General features: G+C 58.2%; 1 protein-coding gene and 1 long non-coding RNA gene across 2 annotated transcripts; one reads left to right on the plus strand and one right to left on the minus strand.

Annotated features, from left to right (window-relative positions):
* Positions 1–1,031: 1,031 nt before the first annotated feature.
* LOC122234003 lies at positions 1,032–11,258 on the minus strand. The gene is made up of 3 exons (XM_042968092.1): positions 10,694–11,258; positions 8,774–8,892; positions 1,032–1,137 (listed from the first exon to the last, which is right to left on the minus strand). The coding sequence occupies exons 1-3, from the start codon at positions 11,069–11,071 to the stop codon at positions 1,032–1,034; spliced, it is 603 nt and encodes a 200-aa protein (XP_042824026.1). The 5' UTR covers positions 11,072–11,258.
* Positions 11,259–14,964: 3,706 nt separating this feature from the next.
* Positions 14,965–17,014, plus strand: LOC122234342. The gene is made up of 3 exons (XR_006212113.1): positions 14,965–15,092; positions 16,368–16,565; positions 16,740–17,014. It is a non-coding gene; the product is annotated as an uncharacterized LOC122234342 (long non-coding RNA).
* The last annotated feature ends 3,241 nt before the right edge of the window (positions 17,015–20,255 follow it).

The raw sequence follows: 20,255 nt of genomic DNA on the forward strand, positions 1-20,255 counted from the left end.
ATGCAAAGTAAAACAAACAGACACCATCTCACCCCTATTACAACGGCCAAAATCCAGAACACCGACAATCACCAAATACTGGTGGGGTGTATTTAATACCTTCAAAAAAAAAAAAAAAGTAGCAAAAGCCTGTAAGACCAGTGCTGGGAGTCAGATTGCAGCGGGTGGGGTCTCGGCAGCCAGTGCCCACCTCCCGGAAAGCAGGGTGAGGGGACACACACCACAGGCTCTCACGGGAGCAGGCAAGGTGCCCTCACAAGCTGCTCACCGGCCCATTGTCGTCCTCGAGTCTTAAAGGTCGCTTCCTTAAAGGTCGCATCTCCAGGATGCCCCTGAGTCCCGGCCAGATGAGGAAATTCCCGCTGCCGGGCTTCGGGGCCAGCAGGGGGCGCTGATGACCCTTCTCAGGGAAAAGCGGCTCTGCCCACGGGCACACATGCAGTGTTCACATTGATTTATATTAATAAGCATAATAACAAAAAATAAAGAAACAAACAAAAAAGAGAAAAGTGTTACCACACTTTAAAAAGCCAGGGACTGGGGCATCTGGGAGCCTCAGTCAGCTAAGCGTCTGACTCTTGATTTTGGCTCAGGTCACGATCTCCTGGTTTGTACGTCTGAGTCCCACGTCAGGCTCTGGACCGACAGCGTAGAGCCTACTTGGGATCCTGTCTCTCTCTCCCTCTTTCTCTGTCCCTCTCCTGCTCACATGCCCCCCCCTTCTCAAAATAAATAAATAATCTTTAAAAATAAAATAAAATAAAATAAAATTACCAGGGACCCTGAACTGGGCATCCCTCCCCAGTTCTGACCCTTGACCCCACCTGGCCCCTCCCATCCCCACGGGGAAATCACAGGGGTCCGAATTTCTTGTGCCAGCGTTCTTGAAAGTAGAAGGCGGTGTCTCATTTTCTCTCCGGCATCAGACCACTCTGGTCTGTGGCCCGGGTGCCACAGCACAGACACAACTTGACTCTGTTCTGGGCCAAGGACATGGGCAAAAAGGGCCGAGTGACGGAAGGTCAGCTTCGTTACAGCAGCCACGGCAGATAGAGCTTCCCTGGAGGTGACGAGCAGGCCGTGGTCCTAGTGGGCCACCGGCTCCCATGGTCCTCGGCCAGGCCCAGGGCCATGGGACTGTGGACACAGTGCCCACAACAATGACAAAGGAGCCTGGGAGGGGAGCGTCACCCCATCACCCACACCTCACAACCCAGCAGCCTTTAAAGGCACTTGCGGGGTGGCGGGGGCCTGGGTCGCACGCGACTGGAGCCGGCCTGGCCTCAGTTTCCCCGAGGCTCCCGGGGGCTGATAGGACAGGGGTTCAAGGTTGGTCACGAGTCCCGAGCTGGCAAAGTCACAGCCACTAGAGGGCAGTGCTGCTACGTGGACGGCCACGTGCGGGGAAAATTGCATCATCCCCTCGTGCGTTCCGGCATTGCACGCAAAGTCAGGTGTCCTGCAGCCTTCCTGGGCACAGACGCGGCCTGCCCTGCTGTGGCGCTCATGCCAGAGGGCTTTGGTGTGGATGGGGACCGCACCTGCAGGCTGGCGGTGAGGGGACGGGGGTTGGTGGGGGGGGGGAGGGAGCCAGCGGGGCAGAGTGGCTTTTCTGAATTCACTCTGTCCTCCCAGATGAATAATGTGTTAGACGCTGCATTTTTGTTTTCCTTTGTGTTTTAAAAGGGGCTTCGGTGCAGGCTTAACAATAGTTTCACGGGATTAACTGAGGGAGGCAATAGAGCCTCAGGCACGCACGTTAGCCGGGCTGGGGCCGCAGCCCTGGGGGACCCAGGTGGAGTCTGGGGGAAAGGACTCCAACCAGGTCCCAGGATGTTTGCACTCTCTGGTGTCACCATGGCCCGGTGTCTATGGAAACCCATAAACTACTGTTTGCTCAACTGTCCTGAAAACAAACCGTGTGCAGAAAGCATCCTGACAGCTGAGGAGAGTGATGGCCAAGGGCTCAGGGCAAAGGCCGTTGGTCCCATGGTCCTGACCTCCAACATCTCCGCCATCAAAGCACCGCGGTGCGCTGGAGCGCCGCCCTGACGACCAAGATTCCTGCAGAGAGCCTCCAGCGGCCTTGTGGTGGGCTTTCCGGCACCTTCCGCCCTCTGCCCACCTGCCTGCCACTCCACCGGCCCCAGGCCCCTAGCACTTTCACCTGTGGTCACTTGATTTTTTTTTTTTGCTTTGTGTTTTTAATCAGACATATTCGCTTTCCTTTTGGAATAATTTTAGATTTGCAGAAAAGTTGCAAAGACAGTTCCGAGAGCTCTGGTGTGTTCATCTTCCATGCTGATGACGAGTTGGTCAAGACAGAGAAACCCACAGTGGGGCGTGACTATTAGCTAAACTCCAGGCTTCATGTGGATTTTGCTGGCTTTTCCACAAATGTGCTTTGTCTGGTCTCATTCAGGAGCCCGTGCGGGATACGACGCTGCATTTTGATACAGCTCACTTCTCAGAGTCCAGACCCTGAGCCGTCCCACCCAGCATAGGGCATCTGCTCTGGGGAGAAAACACCCACGAGTGGTAATCCCCAGACTCTCCTAGGTGCCTTTGGGCTACAGGTGAAGATGTCTGGGGGCATCCATTTGACATTCTCCCTCCCCCCTCCCCGCATAACCTTTGTGCATCCTTTTAGGGAACCACCTACCTCCTCAGCAGTCCAGTTGCCTTGCTCTGGAGATTCTAAGTATCAGTCATTCACCACTTAGTAAAAACCAGACCGCAGTGCTGCACATTGCTGAGAAATAGAGACGCAGAGTCCTCTAGGATGAGAATCGTCTAGAATCTGGGGTGGAAGTAGGGATTAAAGCCTCTTTGGGAGTTTCGTTATTTAGACAGAGCCCCCTCACCCCCGTGACTGTGGCCTTTTCGGACCCCCAGGATGCCCGGAATAGCGTTTCAAAGCATCTACCTACAGAGCCCCTGTGCTCTGCTCCCCGCCTCCCAGATTCTTCCCCAAATCCCACAAAGTGCTGACACAGGACATTTGAGACTCACTTGCAGGCAGAGGCTGGCAGCATGGGCTCTTTCTGAGGCCAGACCCTCTTTAAGGCCTGTCTCCCAGTCACCCCGATGCCTTTGTCCAACTGCCCCCAAATCATCGGGTTCAGCTCAAAAAGCTCAAAGCAAACCCCGGGTAAGGTGCAGAAATCAAAATGTCTCCCAGAAGTGCACCAAGGGGGACAGTGAGTGTTTGTTTCTCCTGCTCGGGGGCCCCTGGGCACACAGGAGCCAGAAGGGCTGGCTCATCATGTTTTGTCATGATGGTGACACGGGGCCAGAGCGTTGCGGGCTCTGAGCTATGCTGGGACCTGAGGGGCACCGCTGCTCTGAACCAGTGTCCACAGGAAAAGCGGATGCCCGGCGGGGCCATGCGTGGACATGCCGCTGTGGGGGCAGCTCTGAGTCCCCTCACCCAGCGTCACCCAGCCCTGCGGCCAGAACTGGAGAAACGACACCCTCCTGACCCCAGTCCCCTCCTTTCTGCTGAGCAACACTAGCTCAGAGAAGCACGGGAATCCCTGCAGGGTCCCAGGGTCACCGACCGGACCGCAGAGCCTGTGGATTTGACAGCAGAGCTTGGGGAAGGTGACCAGGGTGAGGTCCTGGAGGAGCCCCCCGTGCAGGGTACTCGCTGCCGGTGTGAGCTCTCGTAGCCCTGCCGGGCGCTGGGGTGAAGGGAGCTGGCCTCTGGTCCCTGTCCCGGGCCAGGCTAGGCCGGCTCCCAGCTCTCCCTGGTCCTGCGGAGACACAGTTCATTCTAGACCGAGCGCCATTGGTTCCCCTCCCCCCCCCCCACCCCCGCACGCTGGGCTTGCAGAATACCCCCGCTTTATTTTGCAAATCAGGGAACTCAGCACAAAGAAACCGAGCTCTGGCTGGGGGATGTAGCCGGCAGCCAGAACCCGGGTCTGCAGGGAGGCTGACCAGACTGACCAGACTTGCTTAGGCCGCTGGGTCCCATCAGCCCAGGGAGATTCTGTGCCTGGACCCTGCGCCCGCCGTCCCCTCCGGCTCTCCCTGTGGCCACCTCCACGTCCATCACACCTCCATCTACGCTGGACAGTGAGGCCAGAACAAACACCTTCCTAGCAGGCAGCACTCAGCCCGGAGAGAGAATAAACTTGGTAGCACATGGGGTGCCCCGGGCACCGGTGACGTGTCCGGGCAGGCTCCTGACAGCAGCAGGGGCACCGCGGTGGCGCAGGACTGCGTGTGGGGAGGCCGCGGGTGTGAGGGGGCACGGCCGCGTGGGGATCCTCTGCACCTGCCGCTCCATTCTGCTGTGAACCTAAAACTGCTCCCCCAAATGAAGTTACTTTAAAACAAAAAAAAGAAAAGCAAGCCTCCGTAGCTTGGCGGATACTCTTCCCACTGTGGGCTCTGGTTCCTGTCCCCTTGGGCCAAATGTCCCTGCCCCTGCTCCTCTCTCTGTCCACCACGGGGCCCCTGCTAGCGGCACCCACTGGGCAGGTGACTTGGTTTATGGGACACACTGGGGTCCCGCAGCCCCCACACGCAGGCAGGGCCTATGCAGCCATTGTGGGCTTGGAGGATGCACCCACCCCCCGCCCCGTATGGGTCTGTTGGACGGCCACGGCCAAGTACCGCAGCATGGGGCCTCAGCGCACAGATGCTCATTCTCTCCCAGTGCTGGAGGCTGGAAGGCTGCAGTCAAGGTGTGGGTAGCCTTGGTTTCCTGACAGGTCTGTCCTTGGCTGGCCTTCCCCTGGTGGCCTCACCTGGTCCTTCCTTCGTCTATGTACAGCCCAGTGTCTCTGTGGATACAAATTTCCTCTTACAAGCATACTAGTGAGATTATGGGTTTAGGGGCTCAGCTTCATGACATTTCAAAAAACATTTGTTTAATATTTATTTTTGAGACAGAGCGCAAGCAGGGGAGGGGCCATGAAAGAGGGAGACACAGAATCTGAAGCAGGCTCCGGACTCTGAGCTGTCAGCACAGAGCCCGATGCGGGGCTCAATTCCACAAACTGCGAGCTCATGACCTGAGCCGAAGTCAGACACTTATCCAACTGAGCCACCCAGGCACCCCATTATTAATTCATTTTAAATAGCAAGAATAATGTTATTACCTGTTACCATAAACCACCTATTTTTAATGAAAAGCAACTATATTTCTTTTTAATAAAAAGTAACCACATGTAGTGAGAAGCCGAGCTCTGTTCTATGTTTTTGCAAATGTCTTACCGTCTGGCTTCATAGACAACTGATGGCATTCTTAGATGTGCTTGTGCATTTAATCTGTTGGGCTGAGCATGTCCTGTGGCCTCTGGAAAACTCCACTGTACATTCACGAGAGTCCCTGAAAGTTTTGTTTTTGTTTTTAGTTGTACTATCTGCTTTTACGTGGAGCCTTTGTAATATCCAAAAACTATTCTGCCACGGCCATCTCTCCAAAATCCTTCATAGACTTTGTGATGAGAGAAGGAGGTAAGAAGAAAGAAAAGAAAAGAAAAGAAAGAAAGAAAGAAAGAAAGAAAGAAAGAAAGAAAAGACATAAGGTTTGAGAAAAAGATAAACTGTCATTACTCACACACAACATAGTGTAAAAAATCCAAAGGCATTTACCAATAACCTATTCAAAGCAAGAGGTAAAATTAGCTAGGTTGCTGGATACAAGATCAATATACAAAACTGGTTGTTGTTTTATATGTATATACTAGCAACAAATAAATACAAATTTAAAAAATCTTTAAAGTTACCATTTATAAGAGCATCAAAAAACACCAAATGCCTAGGAAAAGACTGAGCCAGAGATGTGCAAGGCCTCTGCACTAGAGACTATGAAGCACCACTGAGGAGAAAACTATGTAGTTCTGCATATGGAGGGATCCGTCTGAGTAACGAGGAAAGACTCAATGCGAGAAAGGTTTCCATCTTCCCACAAACAACCTAAAGATTCAACAGCACCCCAACAAAATCGCAGAGGGCTTTCTGTGTGCGCGCACTCACAGACTGACCAGCTGATTCTAAAATGTAAATGGGGGACTAGCTATTGTGTATCATTTTCATTTGAAAACAAAACAAAAGACTAATGACTCTTTGGGGCACAGAGCAACTCAGAGCTGCTGGTGTTCTTTGCTGAGGGGAGGTGTTGTCGGAATGGCCCGCGAGTCTGCACTTGGCAGTTTCCCTGACTTCCGAACCAAGACTCTCACACGCTGCCTGAAATCTTTGGCAAACTCTTGAAAAATGACAGCATGAACCAAAGACCAGAAGGGAAGTCAGGTTGGTGGAAAGCAGCTCTCCAGACTTGTTTAATCGTGTTGGGGAAGCCATTAATCCGTTGGAGTAAGAGCCCGGCAATTCTTGGGTCCCTCTAAGTGCTTCATTCCTTGGGAATTAACACACAGGATCCTGCAGGTTTCAACAAACCAACCCAGAAGAGGGGGACGGGATACGCCCCGGACATCCAGGGCCAAAGGCCCGGGTATGGAGCAAAGGGGGTGCTGCCCCGTGGACACGAGGCTCAAGCGGCCGCGCGAGGTCCCTCCATCCCCGAGACAGTCAGCGGTTGCTATGACTCCACATTGCCTGATACAAACACACGCTTAACAAGGATGCAGAAATTCACTGGACAAAGTGTGACCTGACAAGGCTTGTGCGAATGGTGCTGTGGGCAGGGAGGCTTCTGATGGTGAGCTCCCTACAGCAGCCGCCAGCCCACGGCCCCAGCCGCAGAGGCTCCATGCGACCCCGTGGCCTCCTCACACCCTCCATTACCCCCTCCCCGGGTGTTTGCTTCAGACCTCTTCGCTCTGTTCTCTGGGGTCTCCGGGGTCTCCAGAGGGCTCCTCCCTCTGGCACTAACAGGGGTTAGCTCACATTAGGTGTGCCATTTTTAGGAGCCCAGAGAAGACTCTTGCTTCACCGGCCTTCTGTCTGCTTGGCTAGCGGACACATCTTTCCAGCCCTGGGCAAAATCGGGCAACGCTCTAAGTCTCCCGAGATAACTGTAGATCCTGTAATTAACAAGCACACCGGAACTGAGCGGAGGTCGACCCTGCTGTGCGGGGCCGGGAGGGCGGACGTGCTGAGGCCCGGCTGTGCTTCTTGCCTCCTGGGCTTGGCTGCTGTTTGTCTCTGAACATCACCACCTTCCTGGCTCCCCGAGGCTCTCCCGCCCAGAAGGGACGGACCATCCCTTGCTGCCAAGAAACAGGCTATCATTTATCTCACGCTTGCAAAGCTCAGCCAAGCGGAGGCACCCTGCCCACGAATGGTATCCCGTGCAGCCCACGGCCAAGGCCAAACTCGGATTTGGAAGTCGCGGGTCAAATAAGCCAGATTTCCAGATCAGGAGCGGAGGAGGCCCAGCGGACGAGCACAGCTCCTTGATTCATTGTCATTTTGTTACAGTTGGAGGGAAGTTCATCTGTTCAAGGAGCGCCATGAGCACCCCAGAGCCCGGAGCCCCAGGCGTCCCCACAGCACACTGTGCCCTCTGTTTCCTCCAGCCGCGGCCAAGAGCGCTTTGTGTGTCTGAATAACTGGCCGGGAACTGGACAGCAATCCGTGCCAAGACACAGACGACAGGGCTGGCTTTAACTCCTTAGCGGCTGCCGGAATGCCTCGTTCGTTTTACAAGTATTTGTCGAGTGCCTGCCATGTGCTGGGCCTTGTCTAGGCTCACGGGACCCTTGGCCGGGGAACCCAGTTTCTGAAGGAGGCAGACAGGAATCTCAGATGGTTTGGAATAAGACAGGCGTGTGAATGAATGAAACAGGGAGGACGGGGGTTCGTTCGGGAGAGGGCCTGATGACAGAGATCTGGGTGTTAGGGGCTGCTCTGGTGTAGACGAGGGTGGGTGAAGAGGCAGGGCCCCCTCCTCTGGGGCTGCCAGCACGGGGAGGGGTTTGGATTTTGTCCTAAGCACCATGGGAGCTGCTGGCAGGTGGTGAGCAGGGTGGTAACATGAAGGGGGGAAGCTACCTTCTAGAGAGAGAGCACTGTGGCCCCCCATGGGCTGAGGGAAGGATGGTGACGGGGTCAACAGGGTAACCGTGTCCCGATTCCCAGAAGGAATCTGTGGCTATGTGACCTTGTCTGGGGGCAAAGCGGACTTCGCAGATGGGGCTAAGTGGGAGTCTTGAAGTGAGAGACCATCCTGGGCTATCACGCTGGGCTCAGTGTTGTCACGGGATCCTTACAACAGGGGCGGGAGTCAGAGTCAGAGGGAGCTGGGAAGGCCCCCTGCTGCTGGCTCTGGACATGGAGGGAGGGCCACAGCCAAGGATGTGGGTGGAGATGGCAGAAACAAATGGTAAGGTGGGTGCACGGTTGCAATGTATTAGAAATATATTAGAAATAAGAACCGACAGGGTGTGCGAGGGTCCTGGGGCCACCATTACAAATGGCCACCAAGTGGGGGTTTGAAACACAGAACTGTCTCACAGTTCTGGAAGCCAAAAGTCCAAAACCCAGGGGTTTCTGGGGCTGGGCTCCTTCTGAAGGCTCTAGGGAGGACCCTTTCTCAAGCTTGTGGCGGCCAGTGATCCCTGCTGTTCCTTGGCCTGTGGCGGCTTCCTGCCAGCCTCCACTGGTCTTCAAAGGGGCCTCCCTGCATCTTCAAAGGCACCAGTGGTTGGGGGGAGGGCCACCTTTATCCAGTGTGAAGCAGTGAGTTGAAAAGCATCCCCTAAAAAGAGTCCTCACCCCTGCGCCCTGTGAACGCGACCTTATTTGGAAATAGGTCTTTGCAGATGTGATTAGATTACAGAATCCAAGGCCGAGCCTCCTTGAAAGAGATAGGAGAGTGAGATTTGGGGCATGGGGACACAGGTCATGTGAGAATAGAGGCAGAGACTGGAGGGCTGTGACCACGAGCCCAGGGATTCCTGGAGCCGCCAGGACCTAGAAGAAGCAAGACGTGGGTGAGGAAGTTCCTGTGCCAACTGGTGTTTGGTCAAACATTATTCTGAGCGTTTCTGGGAAGACAGTTTTGGACGAGATTAACGTTTAAATCGATAGAGTAAAGCACTTGAGATCCAGGTCACGATCTCACGGTCTGTGGTTTCAAGCCCTGCGTCAGGCTCTGTGCTGACAGCTCAGAGCCTGGAGCCTGCTTCGGATTCTGGGTCTCCCTCTCTCTCTGCCCCTCCCCTGCTCATGCTCTGTCTCTCTCTTTCTGTCCAAAATAAATAAATATTAAAAGAAAAAATTAAAAAAAAAAAAGCACTTGCTTTTCTGTAAGGAGGGCAGGCCTCATCCAATCAGTTGAAGGCCTGAAGGGAACAGAAGGTTGGCCCTCCCCGGAGTAAGAGAGGTTTCTTCCTGCTTGATGGCCTTTGAACTGAAACTGACACATGGGTTGTTCCCGGGTCCCCAGCTGTCAGCCTCCCTGCGGCTCTTGGCACCTGCCGGCCTCCTCAACAACATGAGCTCATTCTCTAAGACCGATCTCTTCCCGCATCCGCACACATCCTCTGGCTGCCATGTCTCCAGAGGAGCCTGAAGGATCAGGCTCAGGGTCAGAAGGATCCTGCCCACACCCCGCCCAGCCTCTGGTGCCTCATTTCTGTTGCTTTATTTTATTTTTAAAAATTTTTTTTCAACATTTATTCATTTTTGAGAGATAGAGGGAGACAGAGCACAAGCGAGGGAGGGGCAGAGAGGGAGGGAGACCCAGAATCCGAAGCAGGCTCCAGGCTCTGAGCTGTCAGCACAGAGCCCGATGCCGGGCTCGAACCCACAAACTTGAGAGATCATGACCTGAGCCGAAGTCGGACGCTCGACCGACTGAGCCACGCAGGTGCCCCATCATTCCTGTTGCTTTAAACCCAGGTTGGTGGGAACATGTAACAACCCCAGGGTACTCCCAAAACACGGAACCAAGCTTGAAAGGGAGGCCACACCCAGCTCCCTAGTGACGTCTTATCTAGAACCTCGCTCTTCCTTCGAAACGCAGCCTTGCGGATGTGCACCGGTGACCCTCAGAGGGAGGAGGCTCACCCCGTAGCCCGTGTCCTGCAGAAGGCCGGCTGCTTGGGCTCACCCCTCCCCGGCTGCAGGGGAGAGGCCGGACGGCTGTACCTCACTGTCAGCTTCAGGTTTCTCTACTGTTTGCCAGACTAATCGCCTCAAGTTGCTTCCGGCCCAACAGGAGGGAAGACTCATGGGACTCTTTGCCTTTCAAATGAGAGCTTTGAGAAAGGACCTGTCACGGGCCCGCTCCCCGCCTGGGCAGATCCCGAGGCCAGGGCCTTGCGACAGGAAAACGGGGCAGCATGCCCTGGCTGCCTGCCCCGGGTCGGGTCGGCCTGGCCTAGAAACGAGCAGGAAGCAGGGAGACGTCCGGAGGTTTCCCCAGGTGTGACCCGGGAGGTCACAGCTTAGCGACTGTCAGGGTGTGTGTGTATCTTCCGCTCCTGGGTCTGCGTGGCCCCCTGGGAAAGTCCCCAGTTGCGTCGGTGGATGAGGAGGCGGGGCCCCCCCACCCCGACACCCCCGGTGGCCTGGGGTCCCCTCCACGGCACCCAAACGTCTAAGAGGACGGAAGTCTACATTCTCGTGGCTGTCTCCTCTCAGTCTGAGAACATTCCAGCAAACAGCACAGCCGCCTGTTTGGGGTCGTGGGCAGCAACACGTCGACAGGAGGGGGACCTTCCCGGTGATGGAGGTCCACCCCCCGGACCTGGGGGCCCCGCGTCCCTACCGCGGGCAGTGTTGATCCTCCGCTCTGCTCGGCACCGGCCGCTGTCACACGCTGACCTCCGCGGCGCCCCGAGGCTCCAGCCTCCTCTGCCGCAGAACCTCGTCTCTGCCTCGCACACGGGAGGCAGCTCGCGGCCATGCCCTTGACACATGGGAAGGCGGGAGGTTCAGTCCACCCCGGCCGACCACACAGGCGCGGGGAGCCCAGCTTCCCCGGAGGGAGGACAGACGCTTCATTCTCCACGGGGTTCCCACCACAGACCGCCAGGCCCCGCACAGGATGACGCACTCCGGGTGTGATCCTCTGGTCGGCCCACACACACTCTTCTGCCCGACAAGGCCGGGGGCTCTCAGAAAGCAGGGCTGGGGTTTTATCCATCGCGGGGTCCCTCCAGCTCCGAGTGCTGGGTCCCGCCACCTGGTCATGTGGTGCGGTGCGGGGTCCGCGAGGGACCCACAAAGCCTTCCTCGGTCCTCGCAGCAGGGGGTCGGGTCTGCGACCCCAACACGGTGCCGGCTCTGGCCGGCGGCTTCCACTTCCCGTCTCTCGGAAGGGTTGTCCTTGGAGCCCAGAATCCCCACGTAACCGGTCCCACCACGGCGAGACCGGCGGGCTGTGGGGTTCCTCGCGCCAGTCCCGTGGGCAAGCTGCGTGGAGAGAGACGCCTGAGCAGCCCTCGCGGTTCCAGCATCCTGCGCAGGGGGCAGACGTGTGGACCAAGAGGCAGTGCGAGGACTCTAGACCCAGCCGTCCTCTGATCGCAGCTGTGTGTGAGACCCCAAGCAAGGACCATCCGGTCGAGCCCGAGTGCCCAGAGCCAGGAGCCGTCATAACGAATTGTCTTAAGCCATGAACTTTGGGGCTGATTTGTTACATGGCGGTTGCTAGAGCAGGTGGCTTGGTGGGAACGAAAAACTCTTCCCCTTTCGGGGGATACACTGTTCAGCAGCACTTCCTCTGGGTGGGCACAGTGGATGGCATTCTGTGCAAAGAAGCAGATGCCCCGTCTCCCAGCTGGAGGATGCCCGGATGAGGGTACACAGGATGCACACAGAGCACGGGCCAGCGCCGTGTGCCTTTGTGCAGTGTACAGACTGTGCAAGTGTACATGACAGCCCCGCATGGAGGCCTTACTACCAACAGAAGGAGGTCGAAAGCGTCCGTTTCGGATGGGTGCTCCATCGCTGTTCCTCACCACGTCTATATATGGCTGTCCATCGCTCAGTCAGTCACACTGGGGCCCCTTCCTTGTGCCAGCCTACTTGGGGGCTGGGGAGCTCAGCCAAGTAGGGATTTGGACAGAAGCAGCTCCAGGTGCCGGGAGAGCACAGAGCAGGGTGCCCGCGGAGGTGCCAGCACGGCTCTGCAGCCCTCTGATCGGGACTTGACCCCACCTCCTGGGCTTGTCCAGCCCTGTGCGGCCCGACAAGAGCTCTTTTGAAGTCTGCTGCTGGGGATGATCACAGGGGCCCCGATCCGGAACCAAGCGCCCACACCCGCCCCTCTAATCCTTGGCCGCCTCTGCTCCAGGCGGATGTGCGTCTCCCGCCTCTTCCCCGGTGACCCCAGCCCGCCTGGAGCCACCTGACACTGGAATCCAGCCTGCTCTGCCCAGGCCTGAGAGGTTCTGTGCGGCTGCCGCCCGTGGCCCCTCCAGGATCCCCTCCGCAGCTGCCCGCCCTGTCGCCCCCTGGCCGCTGCTCGGATTTGGCCAATGGGAGTACTACTGTGGGAGTCTGGAGGCCTGTGCTGGAAGGACAGTGAGGCCAGGGAGGGACGTGCCCCTGTCCCCTTCCCGCGGGCCGAGGGGCACTCGGCAGGCGGCCCCGCCCACAGCCGCGGGAATCTCCGGGGCCCCTGACCTGGGCGTCCCCTCTCCTACTCCTGCGGCCCCAGGGCCCCCCGTCTGGGTGCCCAGTTCCTTGGCACCGCTCCACGGGGGCCGCCTGTCCCACTGGGACCCCGCTGGTGTGGAATTAGAGGGGAAACAAACTGGCTTCCACAACCGGTGAGGGCTCGGTCTTCCCTCCGCCTCAGAAAAACCCTGACAGAAGGAACCTCAGGAACCCCCCCCCCAAAGACAGTTGTACACTGTATCCCATGCTTTGGGGTCCGACGGGGGCAGGGGCCATCTGTGCAGCAGGAAGGAGAAGCTCGCCCCTTCGCCCCCCTCACCAGACTCCAGCCCGGGGTAACCCGGGGGGCCCGGCGTGGCTGTGCTGGCCTCCAGTGCCTGCCGGGCCACGCGCGGGGGGCCCTGGGCCAGCGGTGGGGCTTTCTGCGTCCCCGCTTCCTCCTGTGTAACAAGGGCAAGAGACGACCACGTGGTGCCCGCGTGCTGTGACAGAGATTCCTTGACCACGGCCCAGCGGGGCTCCTCCGAGCGCCTTTTCGAGGAGGCCTCAGCCTGGGGCACGTCCCCAAGAGCCAGTTTCAGCAGGAACCCGGCTGAGTCAGGCCAGAAGCCCCACTATCCGGTCACCTCACCTCGGTGCCAATCGGGTTCCCCCACCCCCAGTCCCCCAGGGCACGAGGCCGCCTTCAGCAAGAGTCTGGTCGGGCCTGTTTAGCGGGAACCTCTCTCACCCCAAGTTCCTCTTGGAGATTTGCATCTACTGACCCAGAAGAGCCCTGGGCTCTACAACCCCACACCGTCCTCAGGGCAGGCCAAGTCTCCCCCCTGCCGCAGAACCCCTGCTCCGGTCCCTAGGCACCCCCACCAACATGTCTGCCTCTCCACTTTTGTCCCCACCGACTGTGGCTCCCTCGGCACAAACAACGGAGCCACTCGTGGAGCGCACGGTGGATGAATGAGTCTCTTGAGTTTCGGGAGGGAGACCCTGTTCTGGATGCCTGAGCAGGGGCCTCTCTCCCACCCTGGGGGTCTCCCAGCAGCCCTCTGAGGGGACCCAGATGAACCTCTGGTTTTGAGGTTCTGTGTTCACACTGGACAGTGGGCGGGGGGTGGGGGGGTTCCCGGTTCCAGTGGACCTTGAGGTGAGAGGCCTTCCCTGGAGCCCAGCCCGGCAGAGGTGGGACAGAAGTGGAGGCAGGGAGGCCTGCAAGGAGGCCGAGGGACAGGGAGGCGTGGGCGTGGTGGGCCTAAGGCAGAGCTGGGGGCTGGAGGGACAGGAGGAGGGGAGGACAATTCCTGGGGATTCGCTCAGCATGGGGGCCCTGGGGCTGGCACTCAACTGGGGTCAACTGTGCCTCCCAGGGGACACTTGGTGACATTCGATGACATTTTTGGTTGTCAGTATGGGGAGGGGGTACCAGGGCACCTGGCAGGCGGATCTGCTCAACATCGTGCATCAGTGATGCAAAGGCCCTGCGCCCCACCCCCGAGAATTACCAGCCCTGAATGTCGTCCGTGTGGTGACGTGAAACCCTGCGAGAAAGGGCACAGCTTCCTGACCGCTGTCACCGTCTCCTCCTCCTGGGGGTGGCGAGCCCCTACGCAATGTGAAGCTGAGCACGGAGAGGAGGGTGCTGGGCAAACACAGTGTCAAGGCCGCCGGGCCCCCTGGTCTGCAGCCACCATGCGCCCACACCTCCCCCAACTGCGTTCCAGGCCTCAGAGCCTCCCCGCAGCCCTGGCCAGAAAACTCCCATTGCTCAGGCCTGTGAAGACTGGGGATGCGTTCCTGTCCCTCTAGGGGCCATTGTCCCTCCTCGCAGGCCCCACCCCCACCCCCCACATGGCTCTCGCAGTGGGTGTGGGGAGACACGGGCACTCACTTTCCTTTCTGCCTTCTGTGCCCGCAGCGTTTGTCCCGTTTTTGTGGGTCCCTCTCGAGTCCCCCCTCCGCAGAGCCCCACTAGGTCCCTTCTGCCACAAGCTGGCGGTGGTTTTTTTTTTTTTAACAAGTCACCTGCGGTTTGCAGGCCTGCTTCCCCCTCAAGTGGCATTTCCCAGTTGCGGGGAGCAGAGCAATCCTGGAACCTCTTGCATCAGCCGGCGTTTTGCATGAGGGGTGGAGTGAGAGGACTGTCGGTGCATCCACCTGGCTCCCGGGTTCACCGAGGCGAGGAAACGAACGTGCCCCGGGGGTTTCTTTCCCAACAGAAGGCGCTCAGCCTCCTCCGCGCAGGCTGGCACTTGCGTAAGTGGAGGTGGCAGTTGGGTCGCGGTTGGCCAGATGCTCCCAGCAGTTGCTCTGACACTGCCCCGCCCTCACCTGGGGCTGTGAGTCACCGATGGGGGGCGGGGAGGGCAGGGGATCTGGGAGTGAGATGCCGCCACCTGCCTGTTGATAGGACGCAGCCTTGGGGTCACTGTGTCAGAGCGGGAATGTGCAAACGGGGACACTCTGCCCCCGGCCGGCCGGGACGGCAAAGAGCCCACCCCGCCCCCCGGGCCAGCTCTGGTCAACGGCCGGGCCCCCGAGTGGCCTCTGGGGTTGGTTCTCAAGCTGGGGGATGTTTGGCCGTGTCTGGAGACATTCTGTTCATCACAGTTTGCGGGGTGGGGGGGAGGGGGCGGTGGCTACTGGCTTCTAGAGGGTCCAGGTCAGCGGTGCTGTCCAACATCCTTCAAAGCACAGGTCGGGCCCCCAACACAGACATCCACGAAGAATGACCTGGCCCCAGATGTCCACAGCCCCCCGTGAGAAACCGGCTTGGAGGCAAAAGGAGCTGTCTTCCGTTCCTCCCGTTTCTCACGTCTGCCCTTGGCACCTGGGCTGTTCACTTGTGATCCCAGACCCACCGGGCAAACCGTCCGAAAGCAGCCGGTGCATCCCCCTGCCCCTGCCCTTTCTCTCCGGACCTTTTACTCCCACAGTCTCTGTGCTGCTGGCTCCAGGCGGGCCCAGGGCCGCGGGGGATGCTTGGACCCGGGCCGCGTGTTACACAACCCCGGGTTTCATCAACCCGGTGGCCTTGTACGGATTGCTGTCTTCTTGGGGATGGTTTTTATATGGGCAGGAGTTGAAATCTCACATGCCTCCAGGGGCCAGACCAGAAGAGAAGGGACTTGAACGGGCAGGTGGAGGCAGTGGTTCGGCGCCTGGGCGGCTTAGAGAGACGGGGCAGCTGCCGGGAGGCTCCAGCCTCTTCAGGCGCCTGCAGACTATAGCCTCAAACTGCTACATTTTTTAATTTTTTTTTTTAAAGAGAAGTCAGAAATTTGGTTTTTGTTTTTGTTTTTTTTTAAATCTGCTATTTCCTCATTTTTAAATGTGGATGCAAATTGTTTGAAAATAAAGCGTCAGTGGGTCCAGCCAGCCCCCAGCTGTCCCTTGTGCACCCTCTGTGGCGCCTCAGGCAGGGCCCAGCTCCCTAAGTCACGATGTGCACCTGCTCAAGTGACATCACACTGCCCACCTGGCCAAGGATGCATACTCGAGGGGGCCGGGGCAGAAGACAGCATGGTGGGCGAGGAGGGAGGGATGGGACCCGGGAACGAGTTCCAGGTTGGGCTTTCAGACCCTGACCCCAACCCGGCACCTCCCAGCTGGCTCCCCCATGGCTCCTTCCAGGAGCCCCTTAAACTCCGGACCCCAGGATTCTGCCCAAGCCTTGGCAAACCGGAATCCCACAGGTCTGACCAGGAATCTGTGCTCCAGAACACTTTCTAGTAACGTTTTCTATCTTCATGGGGTGTTGGTTTACCAAGCGTATGTGTTTGTCTGAACTCACCAAGTGCCTTGCTTCATTGTGTTTAATTTTATAGAAAGAAGGAAAGGAAGGAAGACAGGGAAAGGAAGAGGGAGGCTGAGGCAACACCCACATCTCCACCTCCTGGTCCCATGTGACTGATGCCCGGGGGGTCTCAAACCTTTCATCTCGTGGTCTCCCCATCACTGTTCTCGTACTCACTATTTCTCTTTAAAAAGACTCACCTAATGGGAAAACCAGCCACAAATCCAAGGTAAGCGTAAAAACAAATACAATGTAACGAAATACCACATCAGGGGTCCAGCAGGTTCTCTGACTGTCAAAGGATAGGAACCAGGTCTATGGACACAGAGAAGGAAAATCACCGGGTCCACACCTGATGGGGGCGGAAGCTTCTCGCTACACAATTCAGCGTCATTTCACACAGGGTCTGTGATCCCGAGTCGCCTCTGGGGATCGCCTCTGAGGCACCGGTCTGTGCTTCAGCAAGGACGCCCTGCACCCCACTGACCGCGGGCCGCTAGCCTGGGAATGAGGCCCTCCCCAGCAAGTCAGGGGCTGGGGGAGCCTTGAGGAAACAGCTCAGGTGAGCCGGCACTGAGAGGGGGTTGAAACCTTCCATCGGGTCAAAGGAAAGTCGGCTGACCCAGCGATTCCACTCCCCGGTGTGTACCCCAAAGCGGTGAAAGTTGGTGTTCAAACCAGCACTGTTCACAACGGCTAAGAGTGGAAACAATGTCCGTCCATGGACAAATGGACCAAAAGACAGCAGACCCGCACCGTGGAACACTATGCAGCCACGAAGAGGAACAAAGTGCTGGCATTCGCAGGGATCCACCTCGAAAACATGGTCAGTGACACAAGCCAGTCACCGGAGGCCGCATACTATCGGATTCTATGAAGTGTCGAGGACAGGCGGGTCCACGGAGACAGGAACTAGACGGTGTTGCCCAGGCTGGGGTAGGGCACGGGCATGACTGCTGATGGCTACGGGGCATGTTTCTCGGGGAGGAGAATGTTCTGGAACCAGACAGAGGTGGTGGTTGTACACGACTGTGAATTTACTAAATGCCACCGAATCGTACACTTTAAAGTGGTCGGACTTAGGTTGTGCGAATTTTACCGCAACTAAAAAAAATAATCCTTTAGGGGTGTCTGGGTGGCTCAGTCAGTTGAGCATCTGACTTCGGCTCGGGTCATGATCTCGCGGTCTGTGGGTTCGAGCCCCGCGTCGGGCTCTGTGCTGATGGCTCAGAGCCTGGAGCCTGCTTTGGATTGTGTCTCCCTCTCTCTCTGCCCCTCCCCCAGTTGTGCTCTGTCTCTCTCTCTCTCTCAAAAATAAACAAACATTAATAATAATAATAATAATAATAATCCTTTAAAAAGAGACACCGGGGAAGAAGGGGCTGGGATGGCTTCGTGCTTGAGGCTGAGCCCAGACCCTGGAACATCAGGTGCCCCGATCCCCTCCCAGACAGGAGCAGTCTACGCGAGATGACAGGCGCCGGCTTCAGGGGGCACGGGCAGTGCGCACACGCAGGACAGGGAGTCCCTGAGGCCCCGGCACCGAATTCCCCGAGGAAACCCTCCTGCCTCACCCTTGCGAAGCACCGGGGACTTGGGGGCGAGCCCTGGGGCCAGGAGGTCTTTGCCACTTCCCACCCCCCTCCTCTGAGCAGCGGCTCGTGCTGAAGACACCGCGGGCAGGGGTCAGCACATCTCCAGCCGAGACAGACTCACGGACGCCTACAAAAACCACTGTATCAACGAGTTGACCAGCCATCTGCTGTCTCCTGTGAATACAGGCACTCACTTAATCCTCCTGCCGGACAGATTATTAGCCCCATTGGAAAAAGGCACCCACATGGAAATGAGGACAGGGCCAGGCCCCACAAGTTCAGGGGGCTGGTCCACACCCACGATGGGCTCCCGCAGGGTTGTGCAGGGCTCAAGAGGGACTTGGTGACCCCAGCGAACAGATACGCCAGGAGGAGCTGGTTACGAATGTCACCTGTAGCCCCCCGTTGTGGGTGACACAGTGACTCCCTTCCCAAAACGTACCCTCCACCAGAAACTCAGATGCAACCTTATTTGGAAAGAGGGTCTTTGCAGGTGCGATTAGTTAAGCTTAGATGAGGTTATTCTGGATCAGAGCAGCCCCAAATCCAGTGACTGGAGTTCATTATATTAGAGACAAAGAAAGAGACTGGAGGCACTCGGTCATAGCCAAGGGCCTGGGGCCACCAAGAGCTGGGAGAGGCAGGAAGGACCTACCCCCCCCGGAGCCTTTGGAGGGAGTGCGGCCCTGAGACGCCTCCATTGTGGACTCTGGCCTCCAGAGCTGGCAGAGGACAGATTTCTGTTGTTATGACCCCAGGCTGTGGTCACTTTTGCCGTGGCCCCGGGACAGAGATGCCCCGCACCCTCCAGCCTCATGAGATGGTGGACTCGGCGTGGTGTCCTTCCTAGACCCGTTTGCTGAGGAGAGGCCGGCTCGGGGGGTGGGAACCCGCAGCTTCCTCCAGCCCACGCAGCAACAGGTGCGGCCCCCTCCCGACAGCCGCCGCAGCCCCACATCCCACGGCGGCACCAAGCAGGGACTTGGCGGAGCCCATGGACCACGAGAAGCGTGGTCCTCATCCCTCATCACGGAAGCAGCTGGAGTTTGTCTGGCCCCAGGGCTGTGACGGGGACGCCGAGGGCAGGCTCGTTCCAAGCACAGCACCTCACAGGGGCTGAGGGAGCCCCAGAACGCGGGGAGGCCCCCTCCAATCTGCAGGGCTGCCAAAGCAAGGGGCAGCCAGCTTTCCAGAACCTAGTGAGCAGCATTCCAGGAGTGTCCTGGGGCCACTGTGGCAAAGGGCCACAGGTAGGGCAGCTCAGAACGACAGAGATTACTTTCTCCCAGTCTGGAGGCCGGAGTCTGAGTGCAAGGTGTGGCAGGGCCACACTGCCTCCAAAGGCTCCGGGGGAGGGTCCTTCCTGCCTCTTCCAGCCCCTGGGGACCCCAGGTGACCCTCTTCTGTGGCCACGTCCTCCACCTCTGCCCCTGACCTCGCACGGCCCTCGGGGTCTGTGTCTCAGAGCCCCGACCCTACTCCAGCATGAGTTCATCGGAACTCGATGACACCTGCGAGGACCCTATTTCCGAATAAGGCCCCATACACGGGTATCGGGGATCAGGACGTGGCCGCCTTTCAGGGGGACACGGGTCAGCCCACAGCCACTGTAGAGGAGCCGAGCCACTCCAAGCCACGGACAGGGCAGTGGCGTGGGAACCGCACCCCTGACTCTTCTGGGGTGACAGGCGCCTGGGCCGGGACAAAGCAGGACAGAGCGCTGGGCGTGGCTGGACGGGCATCCCTAGGCCGAGGGCCCCACGGCGTGGCTTGGAATCACGGCGGAACGGTCGCTCGCTCGCACATCTGGGAGAGTTAGGCCCATCCGCACCCCTCGAGCCGGCTCCGCGCTGGGCTCCCCCCTCTGACCCCTGCTCCCAGCGGTTTATTCTACAGACGGAACAGGGCAAATACCTGGGCGAGATCATTGCGCTCTGATAACGGCGGTGAGGGTGACTCTGCGGGGTCAGAAGTCCCTTTAGGAAGAGGCCTCGCTGAGCACGTGTGGCCCACGCGGCGTGAAGAGGGGCGACAGGTGCGGGGAGGGGTGGGGCAGAGCCGGCTCAGCTGGGGCTGCTCTGCCCCACCTGCCGGAGCTCCCGCCTCCTGCCGGTGGCAGCCCCCCCCCCCCCGGGGCCTTGCTTACCTGGGGGCTTATTTTAAGTGTGACATTGGGGCGGGGTGTGGGACCCGGCACCCTGTGACGGCGTGAGGTGGTCCAGCACACGAGCCCCCCTCAGAGGCAGCCTGGCCCACCGTTTCTGTGTGGGCCTGTGGCTCTGTAACCAAATCACCTGATCGAAGTTGATCCAGAAATGGAAGCT

Source organism: Panthera tigris, chromosome E2 (genome assembly GCF_018350195.1).
Source record: "Panthera tigris isolate Pti1 chromosome E2, P.tigris_Pti1_mat1.1, whole genome shotgun sequence".
NCBI lineage: Eukaryota > Metazoa > Chordata > Mammalia > Carnivora > Felidae > Panthera > Panthera tigris.